The 20,986-nt window shown below is 47.1% G+C and overlaps 1 protein-coding gene across 2 annotated transcripts in view; it reads right to left on the reverse strand.

Moving 5' to 3' along the window:
- Positions 1–19,623: 19,623 nt before the first annotated feature.
- Positions 19,624–20,986, reverse strand: part of LRRK1 (leucine rich repeat kinase 1) — a 118,982-nt gene continuing 117,619 nt past the window's right edge. For both annotated transcript variants that reach the window (XM_067471295.1, XM_067471296.1), the window contains exon 34: positions 19,624–20,396. In XM_067471295.1, coding sequence (XP_067327396.1) covers positions 20,222–20,396 — 175 coding nt within the window. In that variant the 3' untranslated portion in view covers positions 19,624–20,221. The remainder of the gene's footprint in view (positions 20,397–20,986) is intronic.

Below are 20,986 nucleotides of genomic sequence, written 5' to 3' on the forward strand. Positions count from 1 at the left end.
CTCATTTCATCTCAGGGATGTGTTATTGCCCCAACTCTATTCTCCATCTTTATCGCTATGATACTCCACCTTGTTGACGGGAAGCTTCCCACCGGAGTGGAAGTCATCTATCGGACAGATGGCAAGCTGTTTAATCTCAGCAGACTGAAAGCCAAAACCAAAGTTACAACAACATCCGTTATAGAACTCCAGTATGCTGATGACAATGTCGTCTGTGCGCATACAGAAGAAGATCTACAAGCCACTCTAAACACCTTCGCAGAACCATATACAAAGCTTGGCCTGTCACTGAACATGGGGAAAACGAAAGTGGTGTTCCAGCAGTCACCAGCCATCCCCTCCCCAATGCCAGAGATACATCTTAATGGTGTAGCATTAGAAAATGTTGACCATTTCCGCTACCTTGGCAGCCACCTCTCCACCAAAGTCAACATCGACGCCGAAATACAACACCGCCTGAGCTCTGCAAGTGCAGCATTTTCCCGAATGAAGCAGAGAGTGTTTGAGGACTGGGACATCAGTAGGGATACCAAGGTGCTTGTCTATAAAGTTATTGTCCTCCCAACCCTACTATATGCCTGCGAAACGTGGACTGTCTACAGATGTCACATGCAACTCCTGGAACGATCCCATCAGTGCTGCCTCCGGAAAATCCTGCAAATCTCTTGGGAAGACAAGTGCACAAATGTCAGTGTGCTGGAAGAAGCAAAGACCACCAGCATTGAAGCGATGGTCCTCCAACATCAACTCTGCTGGGCCGGCCACGTTGTCCGGATGCCTGACCACCGTCTCCCAAAGCAGTCGCTCTACTCTGAACTTAAGAGCGGAAAACGGAACGTTGGTGGACAGGAAAAGAGATTTAAAGATGGCCTCAAAGCCAACCTTAAAAATTCTGGCATAGACACTGAGAACTGGGAAGCCCTGGCCCTTGAGCACTCCAGCTGGAGGTTAGCTGTGACCAGCAGTGCTGCAGAATTCGAGGAGGCACGAGTGGAGGGTGAAAGAGAGAAATGTGCCAGCAGGAAGGCGCATCAGGCCAACCCCGACCGGGACCGCCTTCCACCTGGAAACCAATGCCCACACAGCGGAAGAAGATGCAGAGCAAGAATAGGGCTCCACAGCCACATACAGACCCACAAGGAAACCCATAATGGAAGACCAACTTACTCGTCCAACGAGGGATCGCCTCATTTTATGCCACCCTCCTCCAGATGCAGCACCCATATTTCCCATCATTTATTTGTCGTGCCAGGGCAACCAGTCAATTGTATTACATTTCTAACAGAACAAAACAAACAAACAGACAAAACACAAAATGTGTAAGTTTGGTAGTTGATTAAATGTCCTTTGACCAGTATCTGGCCACTTGGAGTGCTTCTGGTGTTGCTGCAAGAAGGTCCTCCATTGTGCATTTGGCAGGGCTCAGGGTGCATTGCGGCAGGTGGTCAGTGGTTTGCTCGGGTGAGGTGGTAGTCCTTTGTGATATTATACATTTTTCTCAGGAGGAGGCGGTGGTTCACAGTATCACTATGTCAATGTTAAAGCTTCCCAGCTCCCTTGCAATGATAGCAGTCCTGCGTTCGGGGCATTCACTGTCAGTGTCCATACGTCCCATGTTCCAAAATTCATGGATCCATGTCCCTCATCATGTCTCCTCTTAGCCTTCCCTTCTGCAGGCTAAACATACCCAGCTCTTTTAGCCATTCCTCATAGGGCTTGTTCTCCAGACCCTTGATGATTTTAGTCGCCCTCCTCTGGACACATTCTAGCCTAGAGTCAACATCCCCCTTCAATTGCGGGGCCCAGAACTGGACAAAGTATTTCAGGTGTGGTCTGACCAAGTCAGAATAGAGCATGGGGAGCATGACTTCCCTGGATCTAGGCCAGTGTTTCTCAACCTAGGGGTCGGGACCCCTGGAGGGGTCGCGAGGGGGTGTCAGAGGGGTCACCAAAGAGTACCAGAAAGCACAGTATTTTCCGTTGGTCATGGAGGTTCTGTGTGGAAAGTTTGGCCCAATTTAATCGTTGGCAGGGTTCAGAATGGTCTTTGATTGTAGGTGAACTATTTTTTTGGTCGTGTCAGGAGCGACCTGAGAAACTGCAAGTTGCTTCTGGTGTAAGAGAATTGGCCGTTTGCAAGGACGTTGCCCAGGGGATTCCCGAATGATTTGATGTTTTTATCATCCTTGTGGGAGGCTTCTTTCATGTCCCCGCATGAGGAGCTAGAGCTGATAGAGGGAGCTCATCCGCCTCTCCCTGGATTCGAACCTGCGACCTGGCGGTCTTCAGTCCTGTTGGCACAGGGGTTTAACCCACTGCGCCACCGGGGGAACTATAAATCCCAGCAACTACAACTCCCAAATGTCAAGGTCTATTTTACCCAAACTCCACCAGTGTTTACATTTTGGCATATTGAGAATCCGTGCCAAGTTTGGTCCAGATCCATCATTGTTTGAGTCCACAGTGCTCTCTGGATGTAGGTAAACTACAACTCCCAAAACTCAAGATCAGTGCCCACCAAGGTAAAGGCTGTCCCCTGACATTAAGTCCAGTCATGTCTGACTCTGGGGTGTGGTGCTCATCTCCATTTCTAAGCCGAAGAGCTGGCGTTGTCCGTAGATACCTCCAAGGTCATGTGGCCGGCATGACTGCATGGAGCGCCGTTACCTTCCCGTCAGAGCGGTACCTATTGATCTACTCACATTTGCATGTTTTTGAACTGCTAGGTAGGCAGAAGCTAGGGCTGACAGCAGAAGCTCACGCCGCTCCCCGGAATCGAACCTGCAACCTTTCGATCAACAAGCTCTGCAGTGCTTTAACCCACTGCGCCACTGGGGGCCCACCAAACCCTTCCAGTATTTTCTGTTGGCCATGGGAGTTCTGTGTGCCAAGTTTGATTCAATTCCATCATTGGTGGAGTTCAGAATGCTCTTTGATTGTAGGTGAACTATAAATCCCAGCAACTACAACTCCCACAGGACAAAATCGATACCCTCCCCAAATCCCACCAGTATTCAAATTTGGGTGTATTGTGTACTTGTGCCAAATTTGGTCCAGTGTATGAAAATACATCCTGCATATCAGGTATTTACATTACGATTCATAACAGCAGCAAAATGACAGTTATGAAGGAGCAATGAAACTAATTTTATGGTTGGGGGTCACCATAACATGAGGAAGCGTATTAAGGGGTCGTGGCATTAGGAAGGTTGAGAACCACTGATCTCGGCACTAGGCTCCTCTTGATGCAGGCCAAAATCCCATTGGTCTTTTTACCTGCTGTGTGACATTCTTGGCTCATGTTTAGCTTGTTGTCCACAAGGACTCCAAGATCCTTTTTCTTCTTCTTGAAATTGCTTGTCTTTTGACTCGTCACCTAAGAGTTATCATAGAATCATAGAATCAAAGAGTTGGAAGAGACCTCATGGGCCATCCAGTCCAACCCCCTGCCAAGAAGCAGGAATATTGCATTCAAATCACCCCTGACAGATGGCCATCCAGCCTCTGTTTAAAAGCTTCCAAAGAAGGAGCCTCCACCACACTCCAGGGCAGAGAGTTCCACTGCTGAACGGCTCTCACAGTCAGGAAGTTCTTCCTAATGTTGGCGGCAAAAAAAGCCAATGGGATTTTGGCCTGAACCAATAGGAGCATAGTGTCTAGGTCAGTGGTTCTCAACCTGGGGTCCCCTCATGTTCAGATGGAATCTCCTCTCTTGTAGTTTGAAGCCATTGTTTCGCGTCCTAGTCTCCAGGGAAGCAGAAAACAAGCTTGCTCCCTCCTCCCTGTGGCTTCCTCTCACATATTTATACATGGCTATCATATCCCCTCTCAGCCTTCTCTTCTTCAGGCTAAACATGCCCAGCTCCTTAAGCCGCTCCTCATAGGGCTTGTTCTCCAGACCTTTTTATCATTTTAGTCGCTCTCCTCTGGACACATTCCAGCTTGTCAATATCTCTCTTGAATTGTCGTGCCCCGAATTGGACACAATATTCCAGGTGTGCTCTAACCAAAGCAGAATAGATTATGGGTAGCATTCATAGAATCATAGAATCATAGAATCAAAGAGTTGGAAGAGACCTCATGGGCCATCCAGTCCAACTCCATTCTGCCGAGAAGCAGGAATATTGCATTCAAATCACCCCTGACAAATGGCCATCCAGCCTCTGCTTAAAAGCTTCCAAAGAAGGAGCCTCCACCACACTCCGGGGCAGAGAGTTCCACTGCTGAACAGCTCTCACAGTCAGGAAGTTCTTCCTCATGTTCAGATGGAATCCCCTCTCTTGTAGTTTGAAGCCATTGTTTCTTGTCCTAATCTCAATGGAAGCAGTAAACAAACTTGCTCCCTCCTCCCTGTGGCTTCCTCTCACATATTTATACATGGCTATCATATCCCCTCTCAGCCTTCTCTTCTTCAGGCTAAACATGCCCAGCTCCTTAAGCCGCTCCTCATAGGGCTTGTTCTCCAGACCTTTTTATCATTTTAGTCGCTCTCCTCTGGACACATTCCAGCTTGTCAATATCTCTCTTGAATTGTGGTGCCCAGAATTGGACACAATATTCCAGGTGTGGTCTAACCAAGGCAGAATAGAGGGGTAGCATGACTTCCCTGGATCTAGACACTATGCTCCTATTGATGCAGGCCAAAATCCCATTGGCTTTTTTTGCCGCCACATCACATCGTTGGCTCATGTTTAACTTGTTGTCCACGAGGACTCCAAAATCTTTTTCACACATACTGCTCTCGAGTTGGCCTGGTGTCCTTTCCTGCGGACGGATCAGACAGATATGGGTTTCCATTCTCCAAAAGCTAAGGAAACGATTCAGTTTCCTTAGACAACCACTGGAAATTGAAGTCGCCCTTTACTACTGCAAGGCTGAGTTTGTAATGGTTGCTTTGCCTGGCTTTGCAAACCCTCTCTTATCCATTTATGGATTTTCCAATTGCCTGATTCTGAGCAATTCTTGGCCGGGCAGAAGGCGTTTTCCCAGCATGTTTGTATTGTTGTATTTCAGTGGAGTGGAGGACGCTTGCCAGCTGGTGTTGAAATTTGGTGAATACAAATAAAGAAAGAGTTTGCTTCCAGCTGTGCCAATACTGCAAAACATGGATTTTAATAAAGCTTAAGGAGAAAGAGAAGCACAAAGACAAGAAAGGGGGCTTGCTGTGACCCTCTCACATTACGGAGAAGACATAAGTAACCACTGAACTCAGTGTGCTGGCTTGGGTGCATCTGCACTGTATCATTAATCCAATATGACATCACTTTGACTGCTACAGCTCAATGCTATGGGATCATGGCCATTGTAGTTTTAGGAGGCCTTCTCTACCAAAGATTGTTGGTACCTCATCAAACGACAACTCCCAGTATTCCATAGTATTTATTTATTGTGTCATCAGCAACCAGATAGAGCTCCCTCTATCAGCTCCAGCTCTTCATGCGGGGACATGAGAGAAGCCTCCCACAAGGATGATAGAAACATCAAATCATCCAGGCGTCCCCTGGGCAACGTCCTTGCAGATGGCCAATTCTCTCACACCAGAAGCGACTTGCTCCTGACATGACAAAAAAAACCCCCAATATTTATTTATTGTGTCATCCGCAACCAGAACATTGTATTACATTTCTAACAGAACAAAACAAACAAACAAACAGACAAAACACAGACTTTTCAAGCTTGGTAGTTGATTAAATGTCCTTTGACCAGTATCTGGCCACTTGGAGTGCCTCTGGTGTTGCCGCAAGAAGGTCCTCCCTTGTGCATGTGGCAGGGCTCAGGCTGCATTGCAGCAGGTGGTCAGTGGTTTGCTCTTCTCCACACTCGCATGTCATGGATTCCACTTTGTAGCCCCATTTCTTGAGTTTGGCTCTGCATCTCGTGGTGCCAGAGTGCAATCTGTTCAGCGCTTTCCAAGTCACCCAGTCTTCTGTGTGTCCAGGGGGGAGTCTCTCATTTGGTATCAGCCATTGATTGAGGTTCTGGGTTTGAGCCTGCCACTTTTGGACTCTCACTTGCTGAGGTGTTCCAGTGAGTGTCTCTGTAGATGTTAGAAAACTATTTCTTGATTTAAGCCGTTGACGTGCTGGCTGATACCCAAACAAGGGATGGGCTGGAGATGTCACTGCCTTGGTCCTTTCACTATTGGCTGCTACTTCCCAGCAGATGGCAGGTGGTGCAATACCGGCTAAACAATGCAATTTCTCCAATGGTGTAGGGAGCAGACACCCCGTGATAATGCGGCATGTCTCATTAAGAGCCACATCCACTGTTTTAGCGTGGTGAGATGTGTTCCACACTGGGCATGCGTACTCAGCAGCAGAGTAGCACAGCGCAAGGGCAGATGTCTTCACTGTGCCTGGTTGTGATCCCCAGGTTGTGCCAGTCAGCTTTCGCCAGTGGAGCTCCTTAAACAGGAGGGTTGATCTCTTTCTCAGTGAGGAGCACCAGTTAACAACCTGGCCGCCGCCCATTGGACTAGTTGGAATTTCCGGGCCGTTTTCAAGGGCAGCCCCATGTAGAGCGCATTACAGTAGTCCAATCTGGAGGTGACTAAGGCATGGGCCACCCTGGCCAGATCCACCTTCCCGAGGTACGGTCGCAGTTGGCGCACGAATCTCAATTGTGTAAAGGCCCTCCCAGCCACCGCCAATGCCTGAGAGTAGCATAGCGCAAGGGCAGATGTCTTCACTGTGTCTGGTTGTGATCCCCAGGTTGTGCCAGTCAGCCTTCGTATGATATTGTTTCTAGCACCCACTTTTTGCTTAATATTCAGGCAGTACTTCTTGTAGGTCAGTGCACGGTCCAGAGTGACTCCCAGGTATTTGGGTGCGCTGCAATGCTCCAGTGGGATTCCTTCCCAGGTAATCCTTAGAGCTCGGGATGCTTGCCTGTTCTTAAGGTGAGAAGAACATGTCTGTGTTTTAGATGGGTTAGGGATCAGCTGGTTTTCCCTGTAATAGGCAGTAAGAGCACCTAGAGCTTCAGAGAGCTTCTGTTCAACCATCTCAAAGCTCCCTGCTTGAGCAGTAATGGCACGATCATCAGCATAGATGAAGCTCTCTGTCCCTTCTGGCAGAGTACTGATCCATGTTAGTTAAAGCAATTCAAACTGCATCAATTCCACAGCATCAGAGTGTGGCCAACATGGCAAATATTATCATTCATTCCATCTGCTCCTGCCCTCTCCTCCGCCACAAACCACTTTTGCATTTTGAACTCCATTTGCAGCCATTAAATTAAGCCAAAGACCAAAGGGGGAAGTGGGAGAAAGGAACGGGACATTCTGGGAAGCTAAACAAAAGTGGGATCAATCGGGCCAAATTTGGATAGTTGGAGGCTACGCAGCAGGTTGGGCCTCATTTTGGCAATGTGGGATGTGAGCGGGATATTAAATGGGGGCAATCGGATTTCTGAAAGCATCCCAAAGGCCACCAAATTTATTTAGGGCCACACAGATCGACCGAATACATATGTACTCCCCCTGCATATTGCTAATTAGTTAAGTCCTGCTTCTCTTTAGGATTGTTGTTGGGTGTTGTGTATGTGCAACGCATGACCTGCACTTTCTAAGGCAGTGTTTCTCAACCTGGGGGTCGGGACCACTGAGGGGGTCGTGAGGGGGTGTCAAAGGGGTCGCCAAAGACCATCAGAAAACATAGTATTTTCTGGTGGTCATTGGGATTCTGTGTGGGAAACTTGACCCAATTCTATTGTTGGTCGAGTTCAGAATGCTCTTTGTTTGTAGGTGAACTATAAATCCCAACAACGACAACTCCCAAATGTCAAGGTCTGTTTTCCCCAGACTCTACCGGTGTTCACATTTGGGCATACTGAGTATTTGTGCCAAGTTTGGCCCAGATCCATCATTGAATGAATCCACAGCGCTCCTCTGGATATAGGTGAACTACAACTCCCAAACTCAAGGTCAATATCCACCAAACCCTTCCAGAGTTTTCTGTTGGTTATGGGAGTTCTTTGTGCCAAGTTCGGTGGCTGGTGGAGTTCAGAATGCTTTTTGATTATAGGTGAACTACAAATCCCAGCAACTACAACTCCCAAATTACAAAATCAATCCTCCCCCCTTCCCCCCAACCCTACTAGCATTCACATTTGGACATATTGGGTATTTGTGCTCAATTTAGTCCAGTGAATGAAAATATATACTGCATATCGGATATTTACATTACGATTTATAACAATACTAAAATGACAGGTATCAAGTAGCAATGAAAACAATATTATGGTTGGGGGTCACCACAACATATGGAACGGCATTAAGGGATCACGGCATTAGCAAGGTTGAGAACCACTGTTCTAAGGCATTTGGAAGTTAAATGCATAAAGGGCACGAGCAGCTATCTATTGGGGTGGTGGGGGTGGCGTAATAGAGCCTACATAGTGTTTCTCAACCTTCCTAATGCCGTGACCCCTTAATACAGTTCCCCATGTTGTGGTGACCCCCAAACACATTTTTTTTCGTTGCTACTTCATAACTGAAATTTGTTACTGTTATGAATCATAATGTAAATATCTGATATGCAGGATGTATTTTTATACACTGGGCTAAATTAGGCACAAATACCCCATACGCCCAAATTTGAATACCAGTGGGGTTGGGGGATTGGTTTTGTCATTTGGGAGTTGTAGTTGCTAGGATTTATAGTTCACCTGCAATCAAAGAGCGTTATGAATTCCACCAACGATGGAATTGAACCAAACTTGGCACACAGAACTCTCATATCCAACAGAAAATATTGGAAGGTTTGATGGATATTGATCTTGAGTTTTGGGAGTTGTAGTTCACCTACATCCAGAGAGTACTGTGGATTCAAATAATGATGGATCTGGACCAAACTTGGCACTAATACTCAATATGCCCAAATGTGAACACTGGTGGAGTTTAGGGAAAACAGACCTTGCCATTTGGGAGTTGTAGTTGCTGGGATTTATAGTTCACCTGCAATCAAAGAGCATTTTGAACTCCACCAACGATGGAATTGAACCAAACTTGGCACACAGAACTCTCATATCCAACAGAAAATATTGGAAGGTTTGATGGATATTGATCATGAGTTTTGGGAGTTGTAGTTCACCTACATCCAGAGAGTACTGTGGATTCAAATAATGATGGATCTGGACCAAACTTGGCACTAATACTCAATATGCCCAAATGTGAACACTGGTGGAGTTTAGGGAAAACAGACCTTGCCATTTGGGAGTTGTAGTTGCTGGGATTTATAGTTCACCTACAATCAAAGAGCATTCTGAATCCTACCAACAATAGAATTGCGCCAAACTTCTCACACAGAACCCCCACAAACAACAAAAATACAGTATTTTCTGATGATCGTTGGCGACCCCTCTGAAATCCCCTCACGACCCCTCCAGGGGTCCCGACCCCCAGGTTGAGAAACACTGGCCTACATATTCCAGGTCAGTGTAATGGCTGGAAGCAAACATTCTGCCTGAAGGCTTCCTGAAGAGAGATACACATGAGCCTGCGCGGATTAATGAGAGAGATTCGGCCCTGATCCAATCCAGAGAAGCAGCCCTCATTTTGTCATATTGAGAGCACTGTGGGGTTTACTCTGAAAAACTGCCAAACAGCTGATTCTTAAAAAGCTCAGAGCGCTGCCAAACTGGAGCAAAAACACCGAGGAGGGAAGGAAGGGAGCTTCTCGCCTGCTTCCCAGAATGTGGAGTCTGAGCCGTCCAAGGCCGCATATTTCCCCCAGCCTTTGCGGGCAGAAGAGAACCGCTTTCATTTCAAAGGCCTTAACGGTGCGGTGCGTGTTGGCGGGCAGTTGGTACGGCCATCTGGTTGCAAATGGCAGCAAGGAAATCATTTAGTAGAAGTTAGCATTTAGTGTGTGTGTGTGTGTATGGGGGGAGGATCTCAACCGCATGATTTATTCTGCTCTGGGGTGAGAGCAGCCGTTCGTTTCTCGACCAGGATGAGCAGCAGCTGGGACGATGACATAGGGCAGTGGTTCTCAACCTGGGGGTCGGGACCCCTGAGGGGGTCACGAGGGGGTTTCAGAGGGGTCACCAAAGACCATCCAAAAATGTATTTTCTGTTGGTCATAGGGGTTCCATGTGAGAAGTTTGGCCCAGTTCTATCATTGGTAGGGATCAGAATGATCTTTTATTGTAGGTGAACTATAAATCCCAGCAACTAAAACTCTCAAATGCCAAGGTCTATTTTCCCCAAACTCCATCAGTGTTCATTCACATTGGGCATGTTGAGTATTCATGGCAAGTTTGGTCCAGATCCATCATTGTTTGAGTCCACAGTGCTCTCTGGATCTAGGTGAACTACAACTCCAAAACTCAAGGTCAATGCCCACCAAACCCTTCCAGTATTTTCTGTTGGTCACGGGAGTTCTGTGTGGCAAGATTGATTCCATTGTTGGTGGAGTTCATAATGCTCTTTGATTGTAAGTAAACTATAAATCCCAGCAACTACAACTCCCAAATGACAACATCAATCCCCTGCCAACCCCACCAGTATTCAAATTGGGGCATATCACGTATTTGTGCCCAATTGGGTCCAGGGAATGAAAATATATCCTGCATATCAGATATTTATATTATAATTAATAACAGTAGCAAAATTGTAGTTGTGAAGTAGCAACAAAAATATTATTATTATTGGGGGTCACCACAACATGAGGAAGCGTATTAAGGGGTCGTGGCATTAGGAAGGTTGAGAACCACTGACATAGGGGGCAAGGAACAGTTTCTTTGTCCTAAGGCCTAATACTCGCTCTCTGTATCTGATCTGTAGTATAGAATAGCTTTATTTGTGCTATTGCACAACAAAATTAAATGCCTTCCCCTGCACGCACCACTAAACACACCTATCCCTCCGCATTCCCACCACCACCGCACTGCCTCCAATGCCACATCAATGTGAAGTCATGGAGTTCTGCACAGCCACAGTTCTAGGATAAAAAACTCTGGGTTGTTGTAGGTTTTTTCGGGCTATATGGCCATGGTCTAGAGGCATTCTCTCCTGACGTTTCGCCTGCAGCTATGGCAAGCATCCTCAGAAGTAGTGAGTGTGAGGAAGTTAATAATAATTTGCATGATTTAAACTGTATTAATGTGTTTGTGTTGGCTGCAGTAACTCTGGAGCGGCCTATTTCAAAGGAATCCTCCATCTGCGTTGCCATGGAGACCAAGGCAAGCCGGCAGAGAGAGAAGTGGGAGGAGCCTAGAGGGGAGTTTTGGAAAACAGACAGTTAATAAGGCAGTTAAGATTTGAGGGTGAGGAGTCGGTAGAGGAAAGATTAGGAGGTTGTACTGAAAGAGAGTGAATTGTGAAGCAAAGTTTCGAGGCTTTGGAAAGCCAGATTAAGCTACTGGAAGTTTCTTAGGCTAGAGAGGCTGATAAGGGAAACATAGCCAGTATTCTTTTAGTCTAAGGAAAGGCTAAAGAATAAGCTTATAAGGATCTGATCAAGGGAGGATCAGATAAGGGAGATACCCCTGTAATGAAACTTTGTTTAGTAATAAGTGTTTCACCTCAGGAAGATACGGTGTAACCTGAAAGAGTGTAACATTCAACTAACCAAGCATTATTCTGAGTTCTATAAGAAAAGTTACAACTTGCAACCACACGCTTTGTACTCAATAAATTTGTTAACTTTTGTTTGAAGACTGCCTCATCTCCATCAATTCTGCGTCCAGTGTGCCATTGCTCACAATAATACATCTTACCTCACGTTGGTGGTAGAAATACAGAGAAATAAATAATAAATCTCCCTCTACTCTCCTTTTACACAACAGCACTTGTAATTTAGCTACTCCTCTGCTGACTACTTCTCAAATTTGGTGGCAGTGATAATTACTGCATCTTCGCATGAGGTCTGTTGGAACTAGGAAAAAAAGGTTTATATATCTGTGGAATAACCAGGGTGAGACAAAGGACTCTTGTCTGCTGGAGCTAGGTGTGAATGTTTCTGACCGCATAGGGAAGCTGATGAGGAAACACAACATACAAACTATCTACAGACCCACCAAGAAAATCCAACAAATGCTCCGTTCAGCAAAGGACAGCTTAAAGGTTTGAGGACCCCAGAATTAGGCAGACGTTTACCTAGCCTTGGCTCTTTCTGTGATGGAAGGACTCCTCACACTTCTTCAAACAGGAAAAGGCAGGTTGTAGTTCAGGTCAACGTCCTGCCTGCTCATGAGCAGCCCGTGCTGCTAGTTCCACTCAAAGCAGCTTAGTGCTCATAGTTGTAGGGTTTCCTGTGAGGTGCTTTGGCCAAACCAAAAACTCAGAGGAGTGGAGCTCAATACACAAAAAGGAGGCCCTCGTGATAAGTGCAGGAATGGCTTCAGACCTTCACATACTCCCCTCAAAATCCTCCTTCCCATCAGGAAAGAGCTCAGCACTGCACACCCTCAAAGTTCCTTGTCTGAAACATTTTCCTGCGGCAGGATAAGGAAGTGGGAGAAGGAAGTGAACGGTGTTAAACCAAGAGTAGAGAGGAGGAGGTGAGCATCTTTCTCAGGAATGAGCCTGTTGAGCCCTGGGCCCATTCCCAGCTGCAGACTGGACTGCCTGTGGGAAGGCCGGCTGTCAGGACCCACTGGCTTCCAATGAATGGGCCGCCAACAGCAGGTGGTAGGGAGCCCGAATGGGGAGAAGTGGGCCGACCCATCGAAACCACCCAGAAATTCAGCCCTGCAGCACAAAGAGAGGCGGATCACCTGGCAATGTTATGTGTGGGCCTTTAAGGCACCTAGAGACTTATGCAGAACACATGGATCCATAGGGTTTGCCTGTTCATTCCTCCGGGTAGAAGACCTGACATTCCCCTATGCAAATCCTAATCAGGAGTGACTCTAAAAAGTGGGTGCTAGAAATAATATCATACGAAAGCTGACTGACACAACCTGGGGATCACAACCAGACACAGTGAAGACATCTGCCCTTGCGCTATCCTACTCTGCTGCTGAGTATGTATGCCCAGTGTGGAACACATCTCACCACGCCAAAACAGTGGATGTGGCTCTTAATGAGACATGCCGCATTATCATGAGGTGTCTGCGTTCTACACCACTGGAGAAATTACACTGCTTAAACGGTATTGCACCACCTGACATCTGCCGGGAAGTAGCAGCCAATAGTGAAAGGACCAAGGCAGTGACATCTCCAGCTCATCCCCTGTTTGGGTATCCGCCAGCACGTCAACGACTTAAATCAAGAAATAGTTTTCTAAGATCTACAGAGACACTCGCTGGAACACCCCAGCAAGCGAGAGTCCAAAAGTGGCAGGCTCAAACCCAGAACCTCAATCAATGGCTGATACCAAATGAGAGACTCCCCCCCTGGACACACAGAAGACTGGGCGACTTGGAAGGCGCTGAACAGACTGCGCACTGGCACCACGAGATGCAGAACCAACCTCAAGAAATGGGGCCACAAAGTGGAATCCACGACATGCGAGTGTGGAGGAGAGCAAACCAATGACCACCTGCTGCAATGCAACCTGAGCCCTGCCACATGCACAATGGAGGACCTTCTTGTGGCAACACCAGAAGCACTCCAAGTGGCCAGATACTGGTCAAAGGACATTTAATCAACTACCAAACTTGCAGTTTTTGTATTTTGTCTGTTTGTTTGTTTTGTTCTGTTGGAAATGTAATACAATTGACTGGTTGCCCTGACACGACAAATGCTTAAAAATGCAAACGTGGCAATCTTGCAGTAAGTTGTAACTCTGGGTCTGAAAAGCTTGAGCATTAGCCGATTAGGAGGTCTTTCTGTGGGATGCATTTCTGGCTATTCGGGCGTCTTGCTGAGACAACATATGGCGAATGAAGCCCCTGCTTTCAGAACCTGAGCTTTCCTGCTGGCCAGCACTAACACTTGGGTGTAAGCCTCTCCAGGCTCCATCTGTGCCTTGACAAGCCCTCTGCGCTCGGGCCCATCACCCTCACTCTGCCACAACCCCAGGAGAAAGACTTTGGCAAGAGGTCATTCCTCCCCAAGCTGGCCTCTCCTCCTTCAGCAAAGTGAGGGAGATGGATAGGTTCCATTTGGAGGCCGAGAGAGTGCGCTGGCCGGCAGATAGCCATGCTGCCATATCTAAAAGGAGGTCACATTGAGGAAGGGGAAATATTTTTCTGTGGATACAATGGCAAAATGGTTTCAAACTACAGGAAAGAAGATTCCAACTAAACTTTAGGGAGAACCTCCATATGGCAAGAATCATAGAATCATAGAGTTGGAAGAGACCTCATGGACCATCCAGTCCAACCCCCTGCCAAGAAGCAGGAAAATCGCATTCAAATCACCCCTGACAGAGAGCCATCCAGCCTCTGTTTCAAAGCTTCCAAAGAAGGAGTCTCCACCACACGCCAGGGCAGAGTTCCGCTGCTGAACGGCTCTAACAGTCAGGAAGTTCTTCCTCATGTTCAGATGGAATCTCCTTTCTTGTAGTTTGAAGCCATTGTTCCGTGTCCTAGTCTCCATCCAGCCTCTGTTTAAAAGCTTACAAAGAAGGAGCCTCCACCACACTCCAGGGCAGAGAGTTCCGCTGCTGAACGGCTCTCACAGTGAGGAAGTTCTTCCTAATGTTGGCGGCAAAAAAAGCCAATGGGATTTTGGCCTGCATCAATAGGAGCATAGTGTCTAGGTCCAGGGAAGTAATGCTACCCTTCTATTCTGCTTTGGTTAGACCACACCTGGAATATTGTGTCCAATTCTGGGCACCACAATTCAAGAAAGATACTGACAAGCTGGAATGTGTCCAGAGGAGGGCGACTAAAATGATCAAGGGTCTGGAGAACAAGCCCTATGAGGAGCGGCTTAAGGAGCTGGGCATGTTTAGCCTGAAGAAGAGAAGGCTGAGAGGAGATATGATAGCCATGTATAAATATGTGAGAGGAAGCCACAGGGAGGAGGGAGCAAGCTTGTTTTCTGCTTCCTTGGAGACTAGGATACGGAACAATGGCTTCAAACTACAAGAAAGGAGATTCCATCTGAACATGAGGAAGAACTTCCTGACTATGAGAGCCGTTCAGCAGTGGAACTCTCTGCCCCAGAGTGTGGTGGAGGCTCCTTCTTTGGAAGCTTTTAAACAGAGGCTGGATGGTGATCTGTCAGGGGTGATTTGAATGCAATATTCCTGCTTCTTGGCAGGGGGTTGGACTGGATCGCCCATGAGGTCTCTTCCAACTCTTTGATTCTATGATTCTATGTTCAGATGGAATCTCCTTTCTTGTAGTTTGAAGCCATTGTTTCATGTCCTAGTCTCCAGGGAAGCAGACAACAAGCTTGCTCCCTCCTCCCTGTGGCTTCCTCTCACATATTTATACATGGCTATCATATCTCCTCTCAGCCTTCTCTTCTTCAGGCTAAACATGCCCAGCTCCTTAAGCCGCTCCTCATAGGGCTTGTTCTCCAGACCCTTGATCATTTTAGTTGCCCTTCTCTGGACACATTCTAGCTTGTCAAGAGCTGTTCAACCGCGGAATATGCTGCCTCAGAATGTGGAGGAGTCTTCTGCTTTCAAATTTATTTATTTTATTTATTATTTATTTACAGCTTTTATATTCCGCCCTTCTCACCCCGCAGGGGATTCAGGGCGGATTACAGTGTGCACATATATGGCAAACATTCAATGCCAATTTTTGGCATACAAACATATACAGACATACACAGAGGCTATTTAACTTTTTCTAGCCGCCAGGGGAGCTGTCGCTTTCGTCATCCATCTGCGACGCTGATGAAGCACTTCCGCATTCCCCGCATGCTTCCCCGCTGGAATGCTTTGCTGGAGTCTTCTTTATGGCCTCATAAATCAGTTAATTTAGCCTCCCAACACTTGACAGATGCAACTGTCTTTCGGGTTGCAAAGGTCGACAACAGGCTACGCACAATTGGTTGGAAACCCACTCCAACCCGGGCTGGCTTCGAACTCATGACCTTTTGGTCTGTGTGATCTTAAATGCATCTGACACTCAGCCAGCTGCACTACAATCCCGGTGCGCCACAAAGGTTTTAAGCAGAGGCTGGGTAGCCATTTGTCAGGAGGGCTTTGATCAGTGGTTCTCAGCCTGGGGGTCGGGACCCCTGAGGGGGTCACGAGGAGGTTTCAGAGGGGTCACCAAAGCCATCCAAAAATGTATTTTCTGTTGGTCATAGGGGTTCCATGTGGGAAGTTTGGCCCAGTTCTATCATTGGTAGGGATCAGAATGATCTTTTATTGTAGGTGAACTATAAATCCCAGCAACTAAAACTCTCAAATGCCAAGGTCTATTTTCCCCAAACTCCACCAGTGTTCATTCACATTGGGCATGTTGAGTATTCATGGCAAGTTTGGTCCAGATCCATCATTGTTTGAGTCCACAGTGCTCTCTGGATCTAGGTGAACTAGAACTCCAAAACTCAAGGTCAATGCCCACCAAACCCTTCCAGTATTTTCTGTTGGTCATGGGAGTTCTGTGTGGCAAGATTGGTTCCATTGTTGGAGTTCATAATGCTCTTTGGTTGTAGGTAAACTATAAATCCCAGCAACTACAGCTCCCAAATGACAACATCAATCCCCTGCCAATCCCACCGGTATTCAAATTGGGGCATATCACGTATTTGTGCCAAATTTGGTCCAGTGAATGAAAATACATCCTGCATATCAGATATTTATATTATGATTAATAACAGTAGCAAAATTGTAGTTGTAAAGTACCAAAAAAATAATATTATTATTGGGGGTCATCACAATATGAGGAAGCGTATTAAGGGGTCGAGGCATTAGGAAGGTTGAGAACCACTGGCTTTGATTGTGTGCTCCTCCATTGGACTAAATGGCCCTTGGGGTTCTATAATTCTATCTGTTTCTACTTGGGTCGAAGCTGTAAGGTTAGGAAAAGGATGGGGAATCTTTCCTTGGGAATTAGTGCCTTCGTGGGAACTAGAAACACAAAGCGGAATGTGTTTCTTTGTGATCATGTTGTAGCAATACGTATATTAAAAGAAAATGCAGACCGAGTTAACTTCGAAGTCCTGTGTGCCACTTTAAACCAGCCTGTGGTTTTACCTTTTCACACTCAGGAATGATGTGTCCGCCACAAAAGTTCTGAATGAATGCCCAGCTTGGTTGGGCTAGAGAAGTGCAAGGAATTTCCCATGAGCTTCGGAAAGAGGCAAAACAAAACACAGCGGCAGTTTGAGATGGAAGGGTTGATCACAAGGCACATTTCAGCTTCCAGTGTGCGGTCATAACTTTGTCAGGGCGGCCAAAATGGCTCCACATTCTTCTCTAGGAGGACCAGGTTGTGCATTCATTTATTCATTGCTGATGTCACTCATTCTGCCCTTGGCTTTGCCAAAGAGAAGAGAGAAGACTCTCCCTGAAGGCCAGGTGCCCTCTAGTGCCTCTCCAAGAACGCACAAGCAAAACTCATCACTTTAAGCCATGTAGGTTCCCAAAAATAAAAGTTGTTCTGACCTGAAAGTATACCATCCCAGCCTCACACTTAACGGCTTCAGGTTAAAGATGACAGTGGAAATAAAGCGTTACTGCCCCTTTAATGGCTGTACCAAAGAGGGAATTTCAACGGAAAACACTGGAAGGGTTTGGTGGGCATTGACCTTCAGTTTGGGAGTTGTAGTTCACCTATATCCAGAGAGCACTGTGGACTCACGCAATGGTGGATCTGGACCAAACTTGGCACAAATACTCAATATGTGCAAATGTGAACACTGGTGGAGTCTGGGGAAAATAGACCTTGACATTTGGGAGTTGTAGTTGCTGGGATTTATAGTTCATTACAATCAAAGAACATTCTGAACTCCACCAACCATAGAATTGGCTCAAACTTCCCACATGGAATCCCCATGACCATCAGAAAATACTGTTTTCTTATGGTCTTTGGCGACCCCTCTGTCACCCCCTCGCGACCCCCTCAGGGGTCCCGACCCCCAGGTTGAGAAACACAGCAATACAGGTTTGGCATCCTTTACTGGCATTCCTCAATCAGTTCTCACCTATGGGGTGGTATTTGTAATCAGGGCCGTAGCCAGAAAAAAAATTTCGGGAGGAGTTGAAAAATTCGGGGGGGGGGGGGGGGGCGCTGAAAATTTCACCAGGGGTGTGTGTGTTGAAACCTGCCTCCTAGCTGCAGCTCCACCCCTGTCAATCACCTCCACCAAGTCTGGCCTCCTTAATGAGAGCATTCAACACTCCCCCCGCCCCAACTTGGTTGCTTCACTACATTGGCTATTGTTGCAAGTAATGACAGTGTGAATAAATTGTCAATATTTGCTTGAGATAGTGTTTGCAGTTCTGGAGGGACTCATAGACTTAGCATGGGGATTTGGTTAACTAGTTAAAATTCATGAGTAAACCAGTTTTTTTTAACCTGAAATTTTTTGGGGGTGGGGGGTGGTTGAACCCCTAACCCCCCCCCCCCCAAGCTACAGGCCATTTGTAATGGTAGAGAATAGGCTTGGTTCAGGCATGTAGGCGGGGGGGGGGGGGGGGCTTGAGGGGCTTCAGCCCCCCCCCCCCCCGAAATTCTCATGGTGGTTCGCGAAAAGGCCTTACTGGTGCATTATTTAAACTGTTACGTTTATTCATATCAGGATCTGATCACCATACTCAATATATCCCATATGCATGGGGGTATTGGGGTAACGATACAAAAGGTTTGCTAGGCTAGACCCTCTTTCACTCAGACACAGCGCCCCCCCGAAACTCAGCCCCCCCAACCCCCCCTGAAAAATTTTTAGCCCCCCCCCCCCCCGAAACGAAATCCTGGCTACGGGCCTGGCTTGGTTGATTAAGAAAAAAAAATGGTTCTAAACTCGTTTGTATATAGGGGGCGCTGGTGGCTCGATTTTGAAATTATTTCCGAGATTTTCTTTTTTAAAAAAATCGGAAATCCCTTCCTTTGTTTAGTTAATGGAAGGTGCTCCTCCCTCCCTCCAGAACCATTAAAATCTCGCAGTTTCCCTTCCTTCCCTTGCCGTGAGCTTCTCTCACCTTTCCTTCCCTTCCCGGCAAGCTGTCCGTCATGCAGAAGGGAGAGGTGGGCGTGGCCAAGCACAGCCCTCCTTGGAGGCCACGCCCCCAGCGACCTCCAAGAAGCGCTGTGCTTGTCCACGCCCACCTCTCCCTTCTGCATGACGGACAGCTTCCCGGGAAGGAAAGGAAAGGTGAGAGATTTTAAAACTAACACTTTTAAAATCTCTCACCTTTCCTTCCCTTCCTGGCAAGAGGGATGGGCATGGAGAGGTGGGCGTGGCCAAGCACAGCGCTCCTTGGAGGTCGCTGGGGGCGTGGCCTTCAGGAACAGCTGTTCTTACCCACTCCCACCTCCTTCCTCTTTGCATCTGCGGCTTTGCAAGGTGGGCTTTGCGAGGTGGGCATGGCTACACCCAGCTCTTCCGCATTGCCGCTTGTCGCCAGGGAGGTAGCCACGCCCACCTCGCAAAGCCCACCTCGCAAAGCCGCCAATGCAGAGAGTAAGGAGGTGGGTAAGAACAGCTGTTCCTGAAGGCCACGCCCGCAGCATTTACGATTCACTGCCGGAAGTCGTAAGGAAGATGGCGGACGCGGCTTCGTTATGGCAAAAAGACTTCCGGGTTGCCAAAATGCGTCGATATCTCTTCTAAAGGTATTTTATTTACGATTTCATAACGATATTAGAAATTAACGAGCTGGATCAACCAAGCCTAGTAGAGAACCCAGTCTGTTCAGCCTTTGTAGGATCTTCTTGTCATCCTTGCAGATGACTTCAAAATTATATTCATAATACATATACAGTGCTGCCCCCAACACTTACCAAGGTTTGTACCACGGCTCCGCACCACGGCACCGCTATGAACAGGTGATACTTCCACCTCCCGTAAGGCATTGCTGGCTCAGAACAGTGTTGTATTGCTGTGGAATCCACCACTAACATAAACACGGGGGTACAACTTATGGGCTGTACTTTGTTTTTGAAATTGCAAGCCATGCATTGCGTAAGAATACAGGGCACTTTGACCTTGCAGAGATGGTGGTGGTTGGAGTCACAGGTGTGCTTGACTGGGATAAGGATGCAAGTTGGATGACATGTGATGACATGAGGAACAGATCCAATGCAAGAATCTCTTTTAGCAGCAAAATTAGAAGAACACCCACCCAAGCAAGATCCCAGCGTGGCTTTTGCCTGCTTTCCGTCCGTTTTCGGTGACTACGAAGTACCCATCCACTGTGTACTACTGTCTCTTCCGCATGCAGGCCTCAAGCCTCCCCAGCTCTTCATACGAATGGTAGAAAGCATCAAAGTCTTGGGCGCCCCAGCCGCTCCAGGCAGCCAGGCAGCACTCCTTGGTTTCATTCTGAAAGCAGCACACAACGCGCTCCTTGGCCAGGGTGGCGTCCACCAGGGACCTGGAAACCGAGAGGGAGCCATGTTAAAGAAACGGATTATGAACACAAAACAAACAGGAAACTGGGAGCGTGTCAGGTTTTACAATGTATTGTAATGTAATATAGCTGAGTCATGCACTGCTAATAGGCTTCTATTGGAAATGCTGAGTCATGCATTAACTGTCTATAGAACTTCATTTGGGGAATGTGTTCTGGCCTAGTCCAGGTGATTGTGAATGATGTAATCCAGGGTCTGAGTTAAGTTAATGAGTTGGGAACCAATCAGAGATTGCTATGTTTAATTGTATAGAATTGTATATAAGGAAGTCATGTAGAGTGTATACTCTCTCCTTGTGCTGTGATGCTGTTTGCCAAAGGCTCTGTGTAATTTATTAAAGGAACCTGTCTGCTAAGACAAGATATAACCGTGTGCTGTGGTAAGTTTGTAGTGTCATCTAGATTGGAGGGGAAAACAATAGTAAAACTGACAATGGCCGGGCATGTGCTCAAGTGCCTGTGGAGAGTTCCAGAGTGACTGCAGTTTGTGGGAGCAGTTGACTGAAAATACTGTGCAGGAAGAAGCTACTGGAAAGCGCTGAAGTTGTGCAACT

This window comes from Anolis sagrei, chromosome 9 (genome assembly GCF_037176765.1).
Source record: "Anolis sagrei isolate rAnoSag1 chromosome 9, rAnoSag1.mat, whole genome shotgun sequence".
NCBI lineage: Eukaryota > Metazoa > Chordata > Lepidosauria > Squamata > Dactyloidae > Anolis > Anolis sagrei.